At 45.0% G+C, this 24,421-nt stretch overlaps 2 protein-coding genes across 5 annotated transcripts in view; one reads left to right on the top strand and one right to left on the bottom strand.

Annotated features, from left to right (window-relative positions):
* PHTF2 (putative homeodomain transcription factor 2) overlaps window positions 1-19,654 on the bottom strand; it is an 83,757-nt gene extending 64,103 nt beyond the window's left edge. The window contains exon 1 of one of the 2 annotated variants that reach the window (XM_070755100.1): window positions 19,398-19,654. The gene's annotated coding sequence lies outside the window, so the exon portion shown is untranslated. The remainder of the gene's footprint in view (window positions 1-19,397) is intronic. The other variant, XM_070755102.1, reaches the window with a different exon arrangement.
* Window positions 19,655-19,943: 289 nt separating this feature from the next.
* TMEM60 (transmembrane protein 60) lies at window positions 19,944-24,172 on the top strand. Of its 3 annotated transcripts, none has more exons than XM_070754674.1 (3): window positions 19,944-20,105; window positions 20,615-20,709; window positions 23,546-24,172. In XM_070754674.1, exon 3 carries the CDS (start codon window positions 23,594-23,596, stop codon window positions 23,996-23,998), a length of 405 nt encoding a protein of 134 aa, XP_070610775.1. In that variant the 5' UTR covers window positions 19,944-20,105; window positions 20,615-20,709; window positions 23,546-23,593; the 3' UTR covers window positions 23,999-24,172. The 3 variants fall into 3 exon arrangements, with proteins under 3 accessions (XP_070610775.1, XP_070610774.1, XP_070610776.1); XM_070754675.1 differs by lacking the exons at window positions 19,944-20,105; window positions 20,615-20,709 and adding exons at window positions 22,609-22,644; window positions 22,782-22,948; XM_070754673.1 differs by lacking the exon at window positions 20,615-20,709 and having other exon boundaries at window positions 19,945-20,105.
* The last annotated feature ends 249 nt before the right edge of the window (window positions 24,173-24,421 follow it).

The following is a 24,421-nucleotide window of genomic DNA, read 5'->3' on the forward strand; positions in this document are numbered from 1 at the left end:
GATGGTTCCAAGTTGCGACGGCGTTGAAAAAAATAACTTACGGCTGTTTTTTTGAAATTATACATACAATGTGGGCCTCCTCCGGGTCCCGTCAACTAAACAATGTTGGTTGGCGGGCCCCAGGGGAAGAGCCTTCTCTGTGGCGGCCCCGACTCTCTGGAACCAACTCCCCCCGGAGATTAGAACTGCCCCTACTCTCCTTGCCTTTCGTAAGCTCCTTAAAACCCACCTTTGTCGTCAGGCACGGGGGAACTGAGACATCTCCCCTGGGCATATACAATTTATGCATTGTATGTTTGTATATATGTTTGTTTAGTAAATGGGTTTTTTTAAAAAATCAAACTGGTTTTTTTAAAAAAAAATATCTTAAATTATATTTTGATTTGTTATAAATTGTTTTATTCTGTTGTGAGCCGCCCCGAGTCTGCGGAGAGGGGCAGCACACAAACCTAAATAATAAATAAATAAATAAATGTTCCCTCGTTTGTCGCGGGTGTTACGTTCCAGGACCACCCGCGAGAAAGGAAAATCCGAAAAGTAGGGACGCTATATTTATTTAGAAACGTAGAAACATAGAAGACTGACGGCGGACAAAGACCTCATGGTCCATCTAGTCTGCCCTTATACTATTTCCTGTATTTTATCTTACAATGGATATATGTTTATCCCAGGCATGTTTAAATTCAGTTACTGTCGATTTACCAACCACGTCTGCTGGAAGTTTGTTCCAAGGATCTACTATTGCTTTGTATCTTTTTGTATTTGTATTGCATTATTTTGTAAGCTGCCCCGAGTCCTTCAGGATTGGGTGGCATAGAAGTCAAATAAATAAATAAATTTTTATTTTTTTAAAAAAATACTGATGTGTATCTGAAATCACTTGCATGCGATATCCCGCAAAAACTACAAATGGTGATTATTTCAGACGATGGTTCCCAAACGGGTTCCCCTCTGGATACACAGAAATTGCAATTCCATTTGTGGTCGCCCGTGGTTGCTGCTCCCGCTGGGTAGGAAGTTTAGCGTTGTAACACCAGCTCCTGTCCAATCTACAGGATTTGGGAGAGGCTGTTTCAGGTGGCGAAATCAGGAGTCAGCGTAAAAACCTCTGGCAGAGAAACCCTTCCCCTTCGGCATCTGGATCCAAACATTCCTTTCCTTACCGCTAACGCCGCGCCTAGCCTTAAGGACACAAACACAACTCTTAACCATCTGCAGCCAAAGGTGTCCGTATCCTACCCAAGGAATTCCAACCAGCTGTGTAACACGACAAGTTGAAACTGCCACAAGAAAATTGCTGAAGACTTCCCTGGGTGGTCCTCAACTTACCACGGAATATTTCTGTTGCTAAGTGAGACATTTGTAAAAGCAAGTTTGCAGTATTTATTTTATTATTTATTTATTTATTTATTGGATTTGTATGCCGCCCCTCTCCGCAGACTCGGGGTGGCTAACAACAGTGATAAAAAACAGCATGTAACAATCCAATACTAAACAACTAAAAAAAACCCTTATTATAAAACCAAACATACATACAGACATACCATGCATAGAATTGTAAAGGCCTAGGGGGAAAGAGGATCTCAGTTCCCCCATGCCTGACGGCAGAGGTGGGTTTTAAGAAGCTTACGAAAGGCAAGGAGGATGGGGGCAATTCTAATATCTGGGGGGAGTTGGTTCCAAAGGGCCAGGGGCCACCACAGAGAAGGCTCTTCCCCTGGGTCCTGCCAAATGACATTGTTTAGTTGACGGGACCCGGAGAAGGCCAACTCTGTGGGACCTAACTGGTCGCTGGGATTCGTGCGGCAGAAGGTGGTCCCGGAGATATTCTGGTCCGATGCCATGAAGGGCTTTATAGGTCATAACCAACACTTTGAATTGTGACCGGAAACTGATCGGCAACCAATGCAGACTGCGGAGTGTTGGAGTAACATGGGCATGTTTAGGAAAGCCCATGATAGCTCTTGCAGCTGCATTCTGCCCAATCTGAAGTTTCCGAACACTCTTCAAAGGTAGCCCCATGTAGAGAGCATTACAGTAGTCGAGCCTTGAGGTGATGAGGGCATGAGTGACTGTGAGCAGTGAGTCCCGGTCCAGATAGGGCCGCAACTGGTGCACCAGGCGAACCTGGGCAAACGCCCCCCTCGCCACAGCCGAAAGATGTTTCTCTAATGTGAGCTGTGGATCGAGGAGGACGCCCAAGTTGCGGACCCTCTCGGAGGGGGTCAATGATTCCCCTCCCAGCGTGATGGACAGACACATGGAATTGTCCTTGGGAGGCAAAACCCACAGCCACTCCGTCTTATCCGGGTTGAGTTTGAGTCTGTTGACACCCATCCGGACCCCAACAGCCTCCAGGCACCGGCACATCACATCCACTGCTTCGTTGACTGGACAAGGGGTGGAGATGTAAAGCTGGGTAGTCATGTATTATAGCTAAAATGTAATTAGGCTTGATATCTTTGTTTGCTGTTTATGACAAATACAACTGATAAGAAAGACTATGTACTTGGTAATGTTTGTTATTCTGACTTATTAGGTGTATGGCTTTAGACTGTTTATCTGAATATGTTATTTCTCAAAGTAAACTTTAATTCAAGTTAGCGTATTTGTGTGTGGTTGAGTAGTTATTCACAACTAATCTCAACTTAAAGTTTTCTCTGTGTGCACAACCTTGGTAAACAAGGGTTACTCTGCTCATATATTAACATGGTTTAAACATCAAAACGCATTATTATTATTATTTTTTTTTCTTTCAACTGTTTAATTGCCTTCAACAATTAAACAATCCTGTTGACAAAGAGGTAGCCCTAGGCCATATCCCCCCCCCCCCGCCCCCCCGGGAAGCGTTGATTTCATTCCCTAAAGATGAGTCAATTTTAATATGGAATTGTATTAAAGATGTACCGCTGAATTCCGGATTTTATTTATCCAAAGCTTATCTGATTCATTCACATTTACATCGCTTTTGCCCTGGTAAATCCTTTGCCAAATAATTGGAAAAGTCAAATGTTTAGTCATACATTGGTGAACAATGAAAATGTTATTTCTTTCTTTCTTAATTAATTAATTAATTAATTAATTAGATTTGTATGCCGCCCCTCTCTGTAGACTCGGGGCAGCTAACAGCAATAATAAGAAACAGCATAAAACAAATCTAATATTTACATTACTAAAAACCCTCATTAAAAAACAAACATACACACAAACATACCATGCATAAATTGTATAGGCCTAGGGGGAAGGAATATCTCAATTCCCCCATGCCCGACAACAGAAGTGGGTTTTAAGGAGCTTACGAAAGGCGAGGAGGGTGGGGGCAATTCTGATCTCTGGGGGGAGTTGGTTCCAGAGGGCTGGGGCCGCCACAGAGAAGGCTCTTCCCCTGGGCCCCGCCAAATGACATTGTTATGGTTTTTTTCATCCTTGGCCCGGTTCTACAGTACATGAAAAAAATCATTACAGTTCATTTAGTGAGCATTTGAAGTCACAGCAGAACAACAAATAAGTGACTTATTTTATTTATTTAATTAATTGGATTTGTATGCAAATCCCCCTTGGTCACAAAATGAAGACACTCCTATTTATGACAGTCGAAGTCACCACGGCGCCACAAACAAGTGACTTATGACCATTTTTCACACTTACGACCATCAAACCATCCCCCTTGGTCACAAAATGAAGACACTCCTATTTATGACAGTCGAAGTCACCACGGCGCCACAAACAAGTGACTTATGACCATTTTTCACACATACGACCATCAAACCATCCCCCTTGGTCACAAAATGAAGACACTCGTATTTATGACAGTCGAAGTCACCACGGCGCCACAAACAAGTGACTTAGGACCATTTTTCACACTTACGACCATCAAACCATCCCCCTTGGTCACAAAATGAAGACACTCCTATTTATGGCAGTCGAAGTCACCACGGCGCCACAAACAAGTGACTAATGACCGTTTTTCACACTTACGACCATCGAACCATCCCCCTTGGTCACAAAATGAAGACACTCGGCGACCAACTCCTATTTATGACGGTCGAAGTTACAACGGCGCCACAAACAAGTGACTTATGACCAGAAGGCAGGGGAAGCTTGGCTGCATAGCTAGAGGTATAACAAGCAGGAAGAGGGAGATTGTGATCCCCTTATATAGAGCGCTGGTGAGACCACATTTGGAGTACTGTGTTCAGTTCTGGAGACCTCACCTACAAAAAGATATTGACAAAATTGAACGGGTCCAAAGACGGGCTACAAGAATGGTGGAAGGTCTGAAGTATAAAACGTATCAGGAAAGACTTAATGAACTCAATCTGTATAGTCTGGAAGACAGAAGGAAAAGGGGGGACATGATCGAAACATTTAAATATGTTAAAGGGTTAAATAGGGTTCAGGAGGGAAGTGTTTTTAACAGGAAAGTGAACACAAGAACAAGGGGACACAATCTGAAGTTAGTTGGGGGAAAGATCAAAGGCAACATGAGAAAGTATTATTTTACTGAAAGAGTAGTAGATCCTTGGAACAAACTTCCAGCAGACGTGGTTGGTAAATCCACAGTAACCGAATTTAAACATGCCTGGGATAAACATATATCCATTGTAAGATAAAATACAGGAAATAGTAAAAGGGCAGACTAGATGGACCATGGGGTCTTTTTCTGCCGTCAGTCTTCTATGTTTCTATGTTTCTATGTTTCTAAGCTGTATTTGCCCTCCCAAGGCATTGAATTATGGGTGCGGGTATTCGTGCATGGGCGATAGCGTGCGCCCATGCTCTTTGGGCACCTTAGGGAAAAAAAGGTTCGCCATCACTGCCCTGGACAATTTGGCTGTCCAATCTCATCTTTAAAAACCTCCAGTGTTGGAACACCCACGACTTCTGGAGGCCAGCCGTTCCGCCAATTAATTGTTCTGACCGTCAGCAAAATTTTCCTCCTTCGTTCCACAGTTAGGTTTTTTGACCGGAAGCCACTCAAAGATTGTTCACCCGGAACGCTAGTTAGAAAAAAAAGGACTCGCCATTCCTTCTCCTCCCGGGATGTTTTGCCAGCATTTCTGTGAAGAGCAGCATTTAACAGCTTTCATTGATTTTAAACCATGACGCTAATTTCCTTGCTCTGCGCTATTTAAGTCTATCCCTCTACCGTGTTCGTTATACAAGGGTCGCCCAGAAAGTAACGCGCCGTATTTTTTTCCTTCAACAATTATTTATTGAACACAATGAAACTTCTCCTTCGTTCTAAGTTGCTTCTCTCCTTGTTTAGTTTCCACCCATTACATAGAAACATAGAAGACTGACGGCAGAAAAAGGCCTCATGGTCCATCTAGTCTGCCCTTTTATTTTACAATGGATCTATGTTTATCCCAGGCATGTTTCAATTCAGTTACTGTGGATTTACCAACCACGTCTGCTGGAAGTTTGTTCCAAGGATCTACTACTCTTTCAGTGAAATAATATTTTCTCACGTTGCTTTTCAATTATGTCCCCCCCTTTTTCTTCTGTCTTCCAGACTCTACAGATTGAGTTCATGAAGTCTTTCCTGATACGTTTTATGCTTAAGACCTTCCACCTTTCTTGTAGCCCGTCTTTGGACCCGTTCAATTTTGTCAATATCTTTTTGTAGGTGAGGTCTCCAGAATTGAACACAGTACTCCAAATGTGGTCTCACCAGCGCTCTATAAGGGTATCACAATCTCCCTCTTCCTGCTTGTTATACCTCTAGCTCTGCACCAAGCATCCTACTTGCTTTTCCTACCACCCAACCACACTGCTCACCCATTTTGAGACTGTCAGAAATCACTACCCCTAAATCCTTCTCTTGTGAAGTTTTTGCTAACACAGAACTGCCAATGCAATATTCAGACTGAGGATTCCTTTTCCCCAAGTGCATTATTTTACATTTGGAAACATTAAACTGCAGTTTCCATTGCTTTGACCATTTATCTAGTAAAGCTAAATCATTTACCATATTACAGACCGCTCCAGGAATATCAACCCTATTGCACACTTTAGAATCATCGGTAAATATGCAAACCTTCCCTACCAAACATTCCCCTATGTCACTCACAAACATATACAGAGATATAGATACAGAACTGGAGGGTGCTTTAACTGAAGAATGGGCTAACATTCCTTTGGAAACAATTCACAATTTGTACGAATCAATATCTCGGAGAATTGAGGCTGTATTTGCCGCAAAAGGTGGACCAACACCTTATTAAAAGATATTTTGATGATTTTTCAAGGTGTTTCCATTTTTTTGTCCACCCCCCTGTATTTTCTCACATTAGTTTCATGGAAAGGCCTGGGAGCCACACTTGTCTCTCCTCGGCCTCAGGTCTTCCTCCTGTCTCCCAAGATCATCCCTATGTCTCTTCAGAAAGAGCATTTCACTAACACAACCATGCCCTGTGGCCTATCACCTGTTTCTCTGGCTCCTTTTTAAAAAATGGCTTTAGCGCTCTTTCAAAGCAATGCTATTCTTACAGGGTGCGTTCCAAAAGTAATGCAATTATTTTTTTAAAGTACAGTGATGCCTCGTCTTACAAACTTAATTGGTTCCGGGATGAGGTTCTTAAGGTGAAAAGTTTGTAAGACGAAACATCGTTTCCCATAGGAATCAATGGAAAAGCGATTAATGCGTGCAATTCACCCCTTTTGCCAGCCGAAGTGCCCATTTTTGCGCTGCTGGGATTCCCCAGAGGTTCCCCTCCAAGGGAAATCCCACCTCCGGACATCTGTATTTTTTGCAATGCTGCAGGGGAATCCCAGCATCAGAAAAATGAGTGCTTTGCTGGCAACAGAAGTCCGGAGGTGGGGTTTCCCAGCGAAGAGAGCATCAGTGAATTCGCAGCATCGCAAAAACACCAAAGTCCTCAAAACCCCACTTCCGGACCTCTGTGCTTTTGCGATGCTGCGATTTCATTGAGGCTCCCCTTGCTGGGAAACCCCACCTCCGGACTTCCGTTGCCAGCGAAACACCCATTTTTGCACTGCTGGGATTCCCCTGCGGTATCACAAAAACACGGAAGTCCAGAGGTGGGGTTTCCCATGGAGGGGAGCCTCTTGGGAATCCCAGCAGTGCAAAAAAGGGCACTTCGCTGGCAACGGAAGTCCGGAGGCGGGGCATCCCAGCGGCAGCGGTGGGTTTGTAAGGTGAAAATAGTTTGTAAGAAGAGGCAAAAAAATCTTAAACCCCGGGTTTGTATCTCGAAAAGTTTGTATGATGAGGCGTTTGGAAGACGAGGTATCACTGTAATTGATTGAACAGATTTGCACAAACACTTACAATTCTTCAAAGCACTGTCCTTGGGCCTCTACACATTTTTTCCAGTGACTCTGCTATGCGCCCTGGAAGGCGTCTTCGGGGACGTCTCGCAAGATCTTCGTCACAGCTGATTGGATCTCTTCTATGGACGAAAAACATGCCTTGCTACAACGCGCTACGAGTCCGCGAGTTCCTGGCCAAACACCAGATGACAATGTTGCCCCCCACTCCCCATAGTACTGACGTCGCCCCAGCAGACTTCTTTTTGTTCCCAGCCCTGAAAGGAACCTGTTTTTCATCCATAGAGGAGATCCAATCAGCCGTGACGAAGATCTTGCGAAAGGTCCCCGAAGACGCCTTCCAGGGCACATACCGGTCATGGCAGAGTCGCTGGAAAAAAATGTGTAGAGGCCCAAGGACAGTACTTTGAAGCATTTTAAGTGTTTGTGCAAATCTGTTCAATAAATTACTTTTTTAAAAAAATAATTGCATTACTTTTGGAACGCATCCTGTACATGGTATGGTTCCATTATTTCACTAAACCTGCACCCAAAACGCTGACATAAAAACAAAGCAAATTTGGGTAAATTATTATTAAACTATTGCCTACCATCTCTCAAAAGTTGCTTCTTCCACAGTTCCAGTCCATATTAAGAAAAATGATTGTGGGCATTTCGCATTTAATAATAATAAAAATAATAACAACAACAACAACAACAACAACAACAAAATTGGAAGGGACCTTGGAGGTCTTCTAGTCCAACCCCCTGCTTAGGCAGGAAACCCTGAGTCTAAGGAGAAGGGCGGCATAAAAAAATAGATAGATGGATAGAATGGATAGAATGGATAGAATAGATAGATAGATAGATAGATAGATAGATAGATAGATAGATAGATAGATAGATAGATAGATAGATAGATAGATGATGGATGGATTATTATTATTATTATTATTATTATTATTAATTAGATTTGTATGCCGCCCCTTTCCGTAGACTCGGGGCGGCTCACAACAATAACAAGAACAATGTAAGAACAAATCTAATAATTTAAAAAACACTAAAAAACCCATTATTAAAAGCAAACAAACACACAAACATTCCATGTATAAACTGTATAGGCCCGGGGGAGATGTATCATTCCCCCATGCCTGACGGCAGAGATGGGTCTTAAGAACTTTACGAAAGGCAAGGAGGGTGGGGGCAGTTCTAATCTCCGGGGGGAGCTGGTTCCAGAGGGTCGGGGCCACCACAGAGAAGGCTCTTCTCCTGGGTCCCGCCAAACGACATTGTTTAGTCAACAATGATAGGATAGATGATAGATAGATAGATAGATAGATAGATAGATAGATAGATAGATAGATAGATAGATGATGGATGGATGGATAGAAGATAGATAGATAGATAGATAGATGGATAGATGGATAGATGGATAGATGGATAGATGATAGATAGATAGATAGATAGATAGATGATGGATGGATAGATGATAGATAGATAGATAGATAGATAGATAGATAGATGATAGATAGATAGATAGATAGATAGATAGATAGATAGATGATGGATGGATAGATGATAGGTAGGTAGGTAGGTAGGTAGGTAGATAGATAGATGATGGATGGATAGATGATAGATAGATAGATAGATAGATAGATAGATAGATAGATAGATAGATAGATAGATAGATAGATGATGGTAGGATAGCTGATAGATAGATAGATAGATGATGAATGGATAGATGATAGATAGATAGATAGATAGACAGACAGACAGACAGACAGACAGACAGACAGACAGACAGATTATGGTCAACGCTAGATTCTAAGCCCAACCTCAAACCAAGCAAATTCCAAGCTATCTGACTTCTAACACAAAAGACTGACCATGTTTATTAGCGCCTTAAGTAACTCCATTTTACTTTGGGTTACAACTTTTTAAGGTTATGCTTTTCGAACGGCTAACAGCTCCGTTCTAAATATAAACATACACGCAAATAGCTCTCCTCTTCTTGTCCGGCATCCAAAACCTGCTTTCAGATTCTAAAATGTGGCCAAACCAGCCAGGACTGAAAATCTGAAAAAAGAAAAATCCGATTTGGAATGTTTCATTGCAAAACCATCCGCAATAACAATTTTTTTCCCCCCCTTCTCATTCGGGACATATTTTCGCGGCGATATATTTGCAACCGTCCTCGTACAAGAACTGGGTTTGGCTAAACATGAAATGCCAGGTCATAAATTATATAGTCATAGACAAGAGGGATTCCATTCCTCGTTCACATGATCCTTGTTTTGTAGGAAATTCTTGCCTGCTGGGAAACAAACATACACAGTAATATTTTCCCCCAGTTGCCTGAAATTGTTGAATTTAGGAAAAGCCCACAAGAAAAATAATAAGAAGAATAATCAATGGAGTAATGTAAGCCAAAAAGGAATGATGAGTAGAAGCGGAATTTCTATATATAACGATTATTTTTAGAAAGAGACGACCCAAAATAGCTTACTATTCCTAATTCTTCCTGGAAAAGCAAACTGGTTTGTGATTGCCAAAAATCCAACAACACAAGTCAGTGCTCGAGTGTTTCTACACCTCAGGGCTCAATTGATGGAGCTTATTATTATCTATGACAACTTGACATGGTCAACTTGTCCAGGTCAACATGCCACAGGAACAAGAGTTGCATTAATATGGAAGAAATAGTGGGATGGAAGTGTTGAAGAAATGGATGCCAAGGGAACGACAAAATGAAAGGTTGAATGACATTTTTTTTAAAAAAAAATTAAAATTAGTTTAAATAATTAAATCTGTGTCCAGTTCTGGAGACCTCACCTACATATGGATCAAATGGAATGGGTCCAAAGACGGGCTACAAGAATGGTGGAAGGTTTTAAGCATAAAACCTATCAGGAAAGACTTCATGGACTCAATCTGTATAGTCTGGAGGACAGAAGGAAAAGGGGGGACATGATCGAAACATTTAAATATGTTAAAGGGTTAAATAAGGTTCAGGAGGGAAGTGTTTTTAATGGGAAAGTGAACCCAAGAACAAGGGGGCACAATCTGAGGTTAGTTGGGGGAAAGATCAGAAGCCATGTGAGAAAATATTATTTTACGGAAAGAGTAGTAGATGCTTGGAACAAACTTCCAGCAGACGTGGTTGGTAAATCCGCAGTCACTGAATTTAAACCTGCATGGGATAAACATGTATCCATCCTAAGATAAAATACAAGAAATAGCACAAGGGCAGACTAGATGGACCACGAGGTCTTTTTCTGCCGTTAATCTTCTATGTTGTTATGAGGTACAACACAATGATTGTCATAGGTACAAATAAGCAATCAGGAAACAAATCAACATTAATATAAATCGAAAGGATGCAAGCAACAAGTTACAGTCATACAATCCTAAGTGGGAGCAAATAGGTGATAGGAACAATGAGAAGACTAGTAGTAATAGCAATGCAGCCTTAGTGAATAGTTTGACAGTAGTGAGGGAATTATTTGTTTAGCAGAGTGATGGCATTCAGGGAAAAAACTTTTCTAGTGTCTCTATAGCGTCGTTTTGAGGGTAGGAGTTGGTGTCCAGGATGTGAGGTGTCTATAAATTCTGGGAATTCTTTAATTCCCAGAATTCCTCAGCCAGCATGGTTGGCCGAGGAATTCTGGGAATTGAAGTCCACAAGTTGTAGAGTTGCCACGGTTGGAGATATCTGGTTTAGACCAGGGTTGTCGAACTCAAGGGGCATTTTTCTCTTTGGTTAGTTTCCATCCATTGTTTCGTGCCTTCGGGTGCTATGGACTGATATAGAGGTCTCCAACTTTGACCACTCTAAGACTTCTGGACTTCAACTCCCAGAATTCCACAGCTGGCTGAGGAATTCTGGGAGTTGAAGTCCACAAGCCTTGGAGTTACCAAAGTTGGAGACCCCGATATAGAGTGAGGGACAACTGACATAAATTGACCAAAAACAAAAAAAAAAGCCAGCAGAAATTCCTGCTTGAACTAGAATAGAGACAAAAACAATGTTGACCGCTTGAATTCTTTGCTTTATTAAAGGTCAAAAAAACAAGACCGCGGAGGCGTTTTAAATTCCTGACGATCTCATTTCTGGAATTTAAGGAAATTTACCCCAAAAAAAGTAAAAAAAAAAAAAAAAGAGGTTCACCATCAATGATCTAGTCCAACGGTAGGCAAAGTTGGCTCTTCTATGACATGTGGACTTCAGCTCCAAGAATTCCTGAGCTAGCATGGTTGGCTCAGGAATTCTGGGATTTGAAGTCCACAAGTCATGGTTGCCTACCCTCATCACCTCGAGGCTCGACTACTGTAACGCTCTCTACATGGGGCTACCTTTGAAAAGTGTTCGGAAACTTCAGATCGTGCAGAATGCAGCTGCGAGAGCAATCATCTTTTTCTGCCGTCAGTCTTCTATGTTTCTATCATGGGCTTCCCCAAATACAGTGATACCTCATCTTACAAACGCCTCGTGATACAAACTTTTCAAGATACAAACCCGGGGTTTAAGATTTTTTTGCCTCTTCTTACAAACTATTTTCACCTTACAAACCCACCACCACCGCTGGGATGCCCCACCTCTGGACTTCCGTTGCCAGTGAAGCACCTGTTTTTGCGCTGTTGGTATTCCCCTGAAGCTCCCCTCCATGGGAAACCCCACCTCTGGACTTCCGTGTTTTTGTGATGCTGCAGGGGAATCCCAACAGGGAAATCCCAGCAACGCAAAAACGGGCGCTTCGCTGACAATGGAAGTTCAGAGGTGGGGTTTCCCAGTGAGGGGAGCCTCGTGAAATCACAGCATCGCAAAAACACAGAAGTCCAGAGGTGAGGTTTCGAGGACTTCGGTGTTTTTGCAATGCTGCGATTTCACTGATGCTCCCTTCGCTGGGAAACCCTACCTCCGGACTTCCGTTGCCAGCAAAGCACCCGTTTTTGCACTGCTGGGATTCCCCTGCTGGGATTCTCCTGCAGCATCACAAAAACAAGGGAATCTGGAGGTGGGGTTTCCCATGGAGAGGAGCCTCAAGGGAATCCCGGCAGCGCAAAAACGGGTGCTTCAGCTGGCAAAAGGGGTGATTTTTGTGCTTGCACACATTAATCACTTTTCTATTGATTCCTATGGGAAATATTGTTTCGTCTTACAAACTTTTCACCTTAAGAACCTCGTCCCGGAACCAATTAAGTTTGTAAGACAAGGTATCACTGTATGCCCATGTTACACCAACACTCCGCAGTCTGCATTGGTTGCCGATCAGTTTCCGGTCACAATTCAAAGTGTTGGTTATGACCTATAAAGCCCCTCATGGCACCGGACCAGAATATCTCAGGGACCGCCTTCTGCTGCATGAATCCCAGTGACCAGCTAGGTCCCACAGAGTGGGTCTTCTCCGGGTCCCATCAACCAAACAATGCCGCTTAGCGGGACCCAGGGGAAGAGCCTTCTCTGTGGCGGCCCCGGCCCTCTGGAACCAACTCCCCCCCAGAGATTAGAATTGCCCCCACCCTCCTTGCCTTTCGTAAGCTACTTAAAACCCACCTCTGCCGCTAGGCATGGGGGAATTGAGATACTCTTTCCCCCTGGGCCCTTACAATTTTATGCATGGTATGTCTGTACGTATGTTTGGTTTTTATAATAATGGGTTTTTAATTGTTTTTATTATTGGATTATTATTGTATGCTGTCTTATTATTGCTGTTAGCTGCCTGTGTCTTGGGAGAGGGGCGGCATACAAATCCAATAAATAAATAAAGTTGGCTCCTCTATGACATGTGGACTTCAGCTCCCAGAATTCCTGAGCTAGCATGATGGGCTCAGGAATTCTGGGATTTGAAGTCCACAAGTCATAGAAGAGCCAACTTTGCCTACCCCGGACTTAGAAGATTCTCGGGCAAATCCTTAGAACTCAACGTCCACAAGTCCACAAGTCTTAAAGTTGCCACGGTTGGAAACCCCTGATATACAACTGACACAAATTGACCCCCAAAAAAGCCAGCAGAAATTCCTGCTTGGACCAGAATAGAGAGAGAGGGGGAAAAAAGTTGACCGCTTGAATTCTTGCTTTATTAAAGGTCAAAAAACAAGATGGTGAAGGCGTTTTAAATTCCTGAAGACCTCATTTTTGGAATTAAAGGAACAGAAGGCGTCCAAATCCGACCATATCCATTGAACGAGGTCTCCATAAAGTGGAGGAAAAAGTAATGGAAGGAAGTAGGACTTATTGATCGTAGTAAAAAGCTCTCAGAGCTTCGCTATGTAAGCAATGCTATAGATCCATTATTTAAGGCATTGGGTCCGTCTTTGTTTCCAGCCTTAGTTACACATTCAGAAACTGCGGGTGCTCCATTAGTGGAAGCTTTCGAGAAGAGACTGGCGTGGGGTCTGCTTGGGCAGGGAGGTTGGAGTAGATGACCTCCAAGAGAAAGAAGAAAGAGGGAACAAGAGAAAGAAAAAAGAAGAGAAAGGAGGAGGAGGAAGAGGAGGGGAAAGAAAAAGGAGGGAGAAAAAGGGGAGGAAGGAGGGAGGAGGAAGAAAGAAGAGAAAGAAAAGAGGGGATGAAGAAGAAAAAAGAGGAAGGAGGAGAAGGAAGAGAGAGGGTGGTGGAAGAGGAGGAAGAAGAGAGAGAAAATGGAAGGAGAAAAAGAGGAGAAGATGAAGGAAAAGGGGAGGAGGAGGAAAGAGGGAAGGAGAGAAAGAAAGAAAAGGAGGGAGAGGAAGATAAAGAAGAAAAGGAGAAGAAAAAAGAGGAGAAGGAGGTGGTTATAATTTGAATTCCTCATTAAACGGGACAGCTGGCCTGGCAGTTTTCTGAGAAGGGGAGGAACAGGAAGGAGAGATGATCCAACCTTTCAAACCCTCAAAGTTTCAAACCCTCAAAGTGCACATATATAAACATTCTCCATGGGTGGCTGGACAGATAACGTTTCCCCTTAATTCTCTACCGCAAATCTAGTGACTGAGCCCTCTTCAATCTCTGCAGAATGCACAGACAAAGCTCCATAACTAAAGCCAAACAGCAACAGAAAATGAAAATAAATGAATATATAGAGCGCTGGTGAGACCCCATTTGGAATAATACTGTGTCCAGTTCTGGAGACCTCACCTACAAAAAGATATGGACAAAATTGAACGGGTCCAAAGAGGGGTTACAAAAATGGTGGAAGGTCTTAAGCATAAAACGTATCAGGAAAGACTTCATGGACTCCATCTGTATAGTCTGGAGGACAGAAGGAAAAGGGGGGACATGATCGAAACATTTAAATATGTGAAAGGGTTAAATAAGGTCCAGGAGGGAAGTGTTTTTAATAGGAAAGTGAACACAAGAACAAGGGGACACAATCTGAAGTTAGTTGGGGGAAAGATCAAAAGCAACATGAGAAAATATTATTTGACTGAAAGAGTAGTAGATGCTTGGAGCAAACTTCCAGCAGACGTGCTTTGTAAATCCACAGTAACTGAATGTAAACATGCCTGGGATAAACATATATCCATCGTAAGATAAAATACAGGAAATAGTATAAGGGCAGACTAGATGGACCGGGAGGTCTTTTTCTGCCTTCAGTCTTCTATGTTTCTATTTCAAGTGCCTTCCAAGCCAGGTGAAACTTATTTCATTTCATCAGAGATCCAGCGATAGAAGTTTTAAGCAACACACGGTATTTACAAGTATAATAACCATCTCCCAACTATTTATACTCTAAAACTTCTGCATTCTTTTCCTCCTTGTCTTTCAATGCCCGGCTACTAACTGTCGAATATTATCGCTTGGAGGCAAATGCAGCTTCCTCGTGATCTGTTATAACTTTGCAACTGAAGTTCTTTCTTTCTGGGGGCGAATTCTCTCCATCCTTCTCCACTAAACTGTCCAACTTCAGCCTTGAGCCCAAGGAAACAACAAAAAATATATATATTTCCTCCACTTTTTCACACTGACATCTGAGAGCTTGCAAAGCAGGCTGGCTGAAAATTAACAGTGCATCAATTAAACAAATGCCCTGACAATACATGTTGATAGATAGGTAGGTAGGTAGTAGATAGAGAGAGAGAGATAGAGAGAGAGAGAGATGTGTGTGTGTGTGAGAGAGAGAGAGAGATGATGGATGGATTGATATATTAGATAGATAGATAGATAGATAGATAGATAGATAGATAGATAGATAGATAGATAGAGAGAGAGAGAGAGAGAGAGATGATGGATGGATTGATATATTAGAGATAGATAGATAGATAGATAGAGAGAGAGAGAGAGAGAGAGAGAGATGATGGATGGATTGATATATTAGATAGATAGATAGATAGATAGATAGATAGGTAGGTAGGTAGATAGATAGATAGAGGATGGATAGATAGATGATAAAAGATAGATGATGGCAGAAAAAGACCTCATGGTCCATATAGTCTGCCCTTATACTATTTTTTGTATTTTATCTTAGGGTGGATATATATGTTTATCCCAGGCATGTTTACATTCAGTTACTGTGGATTTACCAACCACGAGTGCTGGAAGTTTGTTTCAAGAATCTACTACTCTTTCAGTCAAATAATATTTTCTCATGTTGCCTTTGATCTTTCCCCCAACTAACTTCAGATTGTGTCCCCTTGTTCTTGTGTTCACTTTCCTATTAAAAACACTTCCCTCCTGGACCTTATTTAACCCTTTCACATATTTAAATGTTTCCCTCCTGGACCTTATTTAACCCTTTCACATATTTAAATGTCCCCCCTTTTCCTTCTGTCCTCCAGACTCTACCGATGGAGTTCACTAAGTCTTTCCTAATACGTTTTATGCTTAAGACCTTCCACCATTCTTGTAGCCTGGCTTTGGACCCGTTCAATTTTGTCCATATCTTTTTGTAGGTGAGGTCTCCAGAACTGAACTGATGGTGAACCTTTTTCCCTTGTGCGCAATAAGAGCATGCACGCTCATTATCGCACATGTGCAAGTATCCACACCCATAATTCAATGCCTGGGGAGGGCAAAAACAGCTCCCCCCCCCCAGAGACTCTCTGGAGGCCGGAAATGGCCTGTTTCCCAAATTCTGGTGGGCCCAGAAGGCTCATATTTTGCCCTCCTCAGACTCCAAAGTCTTCCCTGGAGCCGATGAGGGTGAAAACGTCATCGCCCATCTCCTTGGAGGCTCTCTGGAAGCCAAAAACGCCCTTCCAGAGCCTCTGTACGAGTCAAAAATCAGCTGGCCGGCACACACACGCATGTTGGAGCTGAGCTAGGGCAAGGCTCGAGTGCCAGCAGATATGACTCCATGTGCCACCTGTGGCACCTGTGCCATAGGTTCGCCATCACTGCCCTAGGGCAGGGGTAGGCAAAGTGGGCTCTTCTATGACATATTTATTTTATTTTATTTTAATTTATTGGATTTGTATGCCGCCCCTCTCCGTAGACTCGGGGCGGCTAACAACAGTAATAAAAAAGTAGCATATAGCAATCCAATATTAGCATGGGAAGGACTTAAAATTATATTAAATATAGATGTGCCTGCAGAGAACAATATCATGTCTCGATTAAATGTTCTGTTTAAGACTCCAGAAAGAGTGCAGAGAAGAGCAACAAAGATGATTAGGGGACTGGAGGCTAAAACATATGAAGAATTTATTTATTTATTGGATTTGTATGCCGCCCCTCTCTGTAGACTCGGGGCGGCTAACAACAGTAATAAAAACAGCATATAACAATCCAATATTTAAACAGTTAAAAACCCTTACTATAAAACCAAACATACATACAGACATACCATGCATAAAATTGTAGAAGCCTAGGGGGAAAGAATATCTCAATTCCCCCATGCCTGACGGCACAGGTGGGTTTTAAGAAGCTTATGAAAGGCAAGGAGGGTGGGGGCAATTCTAATCTCTGGGGGGAGTTGGTTCCAGAGGGCCGGGGCCGCCACAGAGAAGGCTCTTCCCCTGGGCCCCGCCAAGCGACATTGTTTAGTTGACGGGACCCGGAGAAGGCCCACTCTGTGGGACCTAACTGGTCGCTGGGATTCGTGCAGCAGAAGGCGGTTCCTGAGATGATATGTGGACTTCAACTCCCAGAATTCCTGAGCTAGCACGACTGGCTGAGGAATTCTGGGAGTTGAAGTCCACAAGTCATAGAAGAGCCAACTTTGCCTACCCTGGACTTAGAAGATTCTCGGGCAAATCCTTAGAACTCAACTCCCAGAATTTCTCAGCTGGCTGAGGAATTCTGGGAGTCGAAGTCCACAAATCTTAAAGTTGCCAAGGTTGGAAACCCCTGATATACAACTGGCACAAATTGACCCCCAAAAAAGCCAGCAGAAATTCCTGCTTGAACCAGAATAGAGAGAGGGGGGGGGGAGTTGACCGCTTGAATTCTTGCTTTATTAAAGGTCAAAAAACAAGATGGTGGAGGCGTTTTAAATTCCTGAAGACCTCATTTCTGGAATTAAAGAAGGAGCCAATTTTGCCTACCCCTGCCCTAGGGAGATGGGAGGCATACAAGTCAAATCAAATCAAATTTGAAAATTCCATATTTCCCTGAAAAAGACAAGGCCAAATGGAGATGTGACCCAGGACACATCACCCAACCTCTTCCTATTTAATCCGCTTGCTGAAATAACCCTTTGTCCGGCCACGTTTGCATAATCATAATTACTATTTTCCCCAGGTAGCTTCTTCTCTATACTCCAGACCTTTGTATAATGAGTCTGTTTTGCTCCCTTATTTTTTAAATTTAAAAAAAAAAATCTGATTTTTTTTTTCAGGTTCAGGAGGGAAGTGTTTTTCATAGGAAAGTGAACCCAAGAACAAGGGGGCACGAGCTGAGGTTAGTTGGGGGAAAGATCAGAAGCAAGGTGAGAAAATATTATTTGACTGAAAGAGTCGTAGATGCTTGGAACAAACTCCCAGCAGAGGTGGTTGGTCAATCCACAGGAACTGAATTTAAACATGCCTGGGATAAATGTATATCCATCCTAAGATAAAATACAGGAAATAGTACAAGGGCAGACTGGATGGACCAGGAGGTCTTTTTCCGCCGTCAATCTTATATGTTTCTAATGTGGTGAGAATTACAAAGTTGTGTCCAAAAAACACAAGCGACTCGCTCCATCAGCGAGGAAGGGAGCAACCTGGTGGATTTTCTGTAGAGATCTACCTGTCACTCGCTTAACATGCTGGACCAAACCTGAATGACTTAGGGGTTGCTCCCCTGGACAGGATCCATTCCAGGCCCCCTCCTGCCCTCTGCAATCCCTTCCCACCACCCTGCAAGGGGGCACTACAACTGAGAATTCCTTACTAGACCCCCCCCAGACCCCTCCTCACTTGTGCCCTCCCCAACCTTTCCACCAGGGACCAAAGCATCCCAGATCTCTGTCTAGGAGGAGGCTCTGTGCCCTCATTTCTGCGTCCCCCTCCTACCTCCTTGCAAAGAAAGTCAAGACCCCCTTTATTTGGGGGGGGGACGGACAGCCCCCTCCTGAAACTCCTGCATCCCATCTCCCCACAAGGGTCCAAAGCATCCCAGATCTCTATCTAGGAGGGCCCCCTGATCTTTGCCTCCCCCTCCTACCTGCTTGCAAGGGGGGGGGCAAGCAAGCCCAGACCCCCTTTATTTTGGGGGGGACAGCCCCCTCCTGAACCCCCTGCATCCTATCTCCCCACAAGGGGCCAAAGCATGCGATATCTCCTTCTAGGAGGGGGCCCTGTGCCTTCACCTTTGCACCCCCCTCCTACCTGCTTGCAAGGGGGGGCAAGCAAGCCCAGGTCCCCTTTATTTTTTTTGGGGGGGGGGTCCCACCTGCGGACCAAGCAGCCGAGATCCAGTTTCAGGAGGTGCCCAGGACCCACCCCTGCAAGATGGGGGGGGTAAAGCAACCGAGACCCCTTCTTGGGCGTTGGGGGGGGGGAGTTCATGCAGCATCCTTCACTGTCCCCCCCCCATCTGGCTGGTAGGCAACGACCCCCCCCCCGGTCCCTCCCCCTCCCCAGCCACGTCGCCCTCCTCCCCCAAGGACAACCCCCCCTCACATACACACTTTGCATCCTCCGCGCACGTGCAATTCCCCCCCCCCACTATTAAACCCCCCACCCAATTGCAAGGCGTGGGCGGGGGGGGGTGTTCAACTCACCGGTTCTCGGCTGACTGACTGGCAGGCGAGGGGCGGGAGGAGGAAGGACCCCCCCCCTCCTTAAAAAAATGCCTCTGCAGAGCAGCGCGTGAGCGGGGGGCGCTCAGGCGCGCGCTCCCGAGGCGGGGGGGCGCAACGGACCGGAGGGGGGGGAAGCAGAAGAAAAGCAGCAGCAGCAGCGGCGGCAGCAACAGCAACAGCGCGCCGCCGTGGAAAGACGGCGCGCCGCTCCGGTGGCCCCGCCCCCTTCTTCCTCCTCCTCCAATGGGCGGGGCGGAAGGAGGGTAAAGGGGGGAAAAAGCCCGAAAGATCCGATTGGGCGAGGAACTTCGGGGCGGGAGGGAGGGAAGGGGTGTGGCCTCAGCGCTCGACCTTTTTTTTTGGTTCGGCTTTGATTGACGGGATCCCGTGAGGGGAGAGCAGCCGAAGGGAAATGACAACTCCGGCGGCGAGGGGGAGGGACTTAAAGGGACAAAGATTCTTGATAGGCAGCGGGTGCTGCCCAATTAGGGAACGAGGGAAGGGAAGAAGACGAAGGGGAGGCGCCGCGCGGGTTTGACGGACAGCGCTCCCAGCCGATGAGAAGCCAAGGCCTTCCTATGGGGAGGGGGAGCCTCCGGGGCCTCTCTCTTCCTCTCCCTGATCAGGCGGGAGGTGCCGTTCCTAGAGCGGCGTCGCTTGGCGGCCGCCCATGGGGTCCTGAGGAGGGTAAGTAGCGGCCCTTTCCACGGAGACGAGGACGGCTCTGCCCGGTTTAGAGACGAGACCGGGGCAGGGCCGGCAGGCCTCGCTTGCCGGTCCGTCGCCGCGAGGCCCAGGCCGGACTCGAGGCGTTTGTTGAGGAGGGAGGGGGACAGAAGGAGATTAGGGGGAGGGGCTTCTTTAGGCCTGCAGGAGGGGGAGGGGCAGTCTCCTACCCCCCCAATAGCGCTGCGTCGTGTGGAAAAGTCGATGGCTGATTGGTTAGTTAGGTTAGAGGGGGTTTTTTGCCCCTACGACTCTGCCTTTTGGGAGCAACTGATGGTGTTACCTAGCTGGGTCATGAAACGTCTACCAGGGAACAAGGCCCCCACAATCCTCCTCTCCGCAAAGCCCGCTCCCCCTTAGTGCTGAGGGGGAGAACCTCAGGGTCAGCATCCCTTAAGTGCAAATACAAATGATGATTATTATTATTATTCATTTCATTTATTTTGGTTTTATTTATTGGACTTATATAGGTCGCCCTTCTCCAAGGAATTATTTTCTGGATCCCCTGGTGGTCTCTGAACTTGGTTTGTTTTTCTTGCTGACGCTGATGATGTTGCCTGGTTGGGTAATGAAATCCCACAGTCTTTCTCCCTCCTTCCTTCCTTCTCTCCACAAATCCCATTTCCTTGTAGCACTGATGATGTTACCTATTTACCTGACGATGATGTTACCTGACGATGTTAAATAAGGTCCAGGAGGGAAGTGTTTTTTATAGGAAAGTGAACACAAGAACAAGGGGACACAATCTGAAGTTAGTTGGGGGAAAGATCAGAAGCAACATGAGAAAATATTATTTTACTGAAAGAGTAGTAGATCCTTGGAACAAACTTCCAGCAGACGTGGTAGATAAATCCACAGTACAGTGATCCCCCGAGTTTCGCGATCTCGATCTTTGCGAATCGCTATATCGCGATTTTTCCACCCGATGACGTCACTCCCTTCCTTTCTCATCTTTCTTTCTTTCTCTCTTCCTCTATCTTGCTTCCTCCTCTCTCACACTCTCTTCCTCCCTCTCTCATCTCTTTCTTTCCTTCTCTCTCTTTCTCTATCTCTCCCCCTCTTGCTCTCAAGCGGCGGGCGGCACCCAGGGAAGGTTCCTTCGGCCGCCCAGCAGCTGATCTGCTCGGCAGCGAGGAGCCGAAGATGGGGTTTCCCCTTTGCGTGGGCAACGGGGAAACCCCATCTTTGGCTCCTCGCTGCTACTGCGCTGCCGAGCAGATCAGCTGGTGGGCGGCCGAAGGAACCTTCCCTGGGTCTTCAACTCCCAGAGCGGCGGAGAAGCGGCGGGCGGACAAGAAAAGCGGCGGGCGGACAAGAAAAGCGGCGGGCGGACAAGCGGCGAGCGGACAAGCGGCGGGCGGAAAAGCGGCAGCCGGACAAGCGGAAAAGCGGCGGGCAGGCAGGCGGCTCCTCAGCTGCTGGGTCTTCCCAGGTGCGGAAGTAAAAACACCATCTGCGCATGCGCGGCCATGGAAAAAGGGGCGCGCATGCGCAGATGGTGTTTCTACTTCCGCACCACATCCCGAAAAATCGATTATCGCGAGGGGTCTTGGAACGGAACCCTCGTGATAATCGGGGGATCACTGTAACTGAATTTAAACATGCCTGGGATAAACATAGATCCATCCTAAGATAAAATACAGAAAATAGTATAAAGGCAGACTAGATGGACCATGAGGTCTTTTTCTGCCGTCAGTCTTCTATGTTTCTATTTGGTAATGAAACATCTGTATGAAAGCCATTTATCAGAGCACCAAGGACCCCAGTCTTTCTCCTTCCTTCCTTCCCTCCTTCTTCCCTCCTTCCTTCCTTCCTTCCACAAATCCCATTTCCTTTTAGCACTGATGATGTTGCCTAGTTGGGCAATGAAACGTCTGTAAGAAAACAGCCAAGCTCAGAGAACACGAAAGACCCTATAGTCTGCCTCCACTTTCTTTCCTTCCTTTCTTCCATCTTTCCTTCCTTCCTTCCATTATTTTATGAATGTTAGAAATATGACAGAGCTGTATGAGTTCTGAGATGTTTCAAGTTAAAGGGGTTTTTTTATAGTGATGTTTTTATAATGTTTTATTTAATTTTGATTTCTTCCATTGTTAATGTTTGTTTCTTTGTTGATTGATTGTTTGATTGATTGGATTTATATGACGTCCCTCTCTGCGGAGTCCAGGCGGCTTACAACAATTCAATAGAAACACAATATATAAAACGCTTCTAAATGTTGTAAGCCACCCCGAGTCTCAGGAAAAGGGCGGCCTAGAAATCGGACGGTTGGACAAACGAACAAATAAAATAAGAAAGGTCATAGAACAGTACAAAATTGACTCGGATGTTTCACTTAGCAACGGGTGTGTATGTTTGATTTTTAATAAGGATTTTTAGTTATTTTAAAAATTAGATTTATCATATGCTGTTTTATTATTGTTGTTAGCCGCCCCGAGTCTACGGAGAGGAGCAGCATACAAATCTAATAAATAAATAAATGCTGGGATCAATTGCGATCGTAAGTTGAGGACTACCTGCAGCCTTTCCTCCTGCTAATTTCCCCACAACAAAATCAGGGGAGGTGGGTTAATCCAACGTCGCCCCCCCTTGGTTTTCACCCTGACCATTGGACTGAAACTGTCTTCTGCTTTCTAGTCTGATGCCTTAATGCGCTGATGGTGAATCTATGGCATGTGTGCCACAGGTGGCACGCGGAGCTATCTTGGCCGGCACAGGAGCCATTGCGCTAGATCAGTTCCAGCGTGTACTGGCTGGCTGGTTTTCAGCTCCCTCCTAGGAGTCTCTAGTGGCCCGTTTTGAGGGTAAGTAAAGGGCTCGCTAGCTCAGTGGCTCTGAGAGGCTGTTTCTGGCCTCCGGAGGGCCTCTGGGGGAACGGGGGAGGCAATTTTCGCCCTACCTAGCCTCCAGGAAGGCCTCTGGAAGCTGGGGAGGTCGAAAAATGGGCCTTCCGGTCCCACCAAAAGTTGACAAATGGGCCGTTTATGGCCTTCGATGGGGAGGTGGCCGTTTTTGCAATCCTCAGGCTCCTAGAATGCTTCTAGAGCCCGGGGACGGTGAAAAACGGGCCCACTCTGTCATGGTGAGTAATGATCTAAATGGTTGCTAAGGGAATAGGAAATTGTAGTTTAGGGGTTTAAAGTGTTAAGGGAAGGCTTGTGATACTGTTCATAGCCAAAAATAGTATATTTACTTCCGCATCTCTTATCTACTTCATGGAAATTCAACTTTTGCAGGTGGTCTCGCAACGCATCCTCTGCGAAAATTGAGGGAACACTGTATTGTTTTTTGTTTTTTATTTTTAAATAGCAAAAGCTTTATGAGGGAGACACATACGCAGAATGTCTTTTTATATGCTTTTTACCCATCGCCTTATTTTTCTTTCTTTTTTTAAATTCTAGGGCACCTTTTTTTTCTGTTCTGGCTACCGACCTACCAAGGCTGTTTAAATGAGAATGTCCTTGGCCCAGAGAGTTCTACTCACGTGGCTCTTCACGTTACTCTTCCTGATCATGCTGGTGTTAAAACTGGATGAAAAGGCGCCCTGGAACTGGTTTCTCATATTTATCCCGGTTTGGATATTTGATACCATCCTTCTAGTGATGATCATCGTGAAAATGGCCCGCCGTTGCAAATCCGGCTACGACCCTCGCAACGGTTCCCAGAACCTCAAGAAAAAAGCCTGGTACCTGACAGCGATGCTCCTGAAGCTGGCCTTCTGCCTGGCGCTCTGCGCAAAACTGGAACAATTTACCGCCATGAAACTGTACTATGTCTTTATTCCCCTGTGGATTTTGCTCATTGGAGGGATGATAGAGCTCGGCTGCAATATTTTCTACGTAAGGAGGGACTAAGCCCTTCCGCTTCCTGAGCGACGCTGCTACGAGCTTTACCGCCTCTACAAGGAATTATTTAAAAAATAGGTATTCGCTCTGCGAGCTGTTAAAAACGTGATTTTTTTTCCAGCATGCGAAGCAGAGCCATCCGATGCCCCATGTACATACTGTAAATAAAACCACCTCATTATTTTCTGCGGTTTCTACATTTTAAGTTCTCTTGCGGTCCGACGTTTCACGGTACACCAATTTGCAATTACACAGCAGTGTAACTAAGAACCCTTAGTATTTTCGCTACTGTTTTCAGCTATTATATTCCAAGCCGGGGTTGGCGCGGTGGTTAGAATCGCAGTGGTTAGAAGCTGGGGTGGAGCAGTGATTAGAATGCAGCCCTGTAGGCTACTTGGGGGAAAGATCAGAAGCAAGGTGAGAAAATATTAT

This window comes from Erythrolamprus reginae, chromosome 6 (genome assembly GCF_031021105.1).
Source record: "Erythrolamprus reginae isolate rEryReg1 chromosome 6, rEryReg1.hap1, whole genome shotgun sequence".
Taxonomy (NCBI): Eukaryota; Metazoa; Chordata; class Lepidosauria; order Squamata; family Dipsadidae; genus Erythrolamprus; species Erythrolamprus reginae.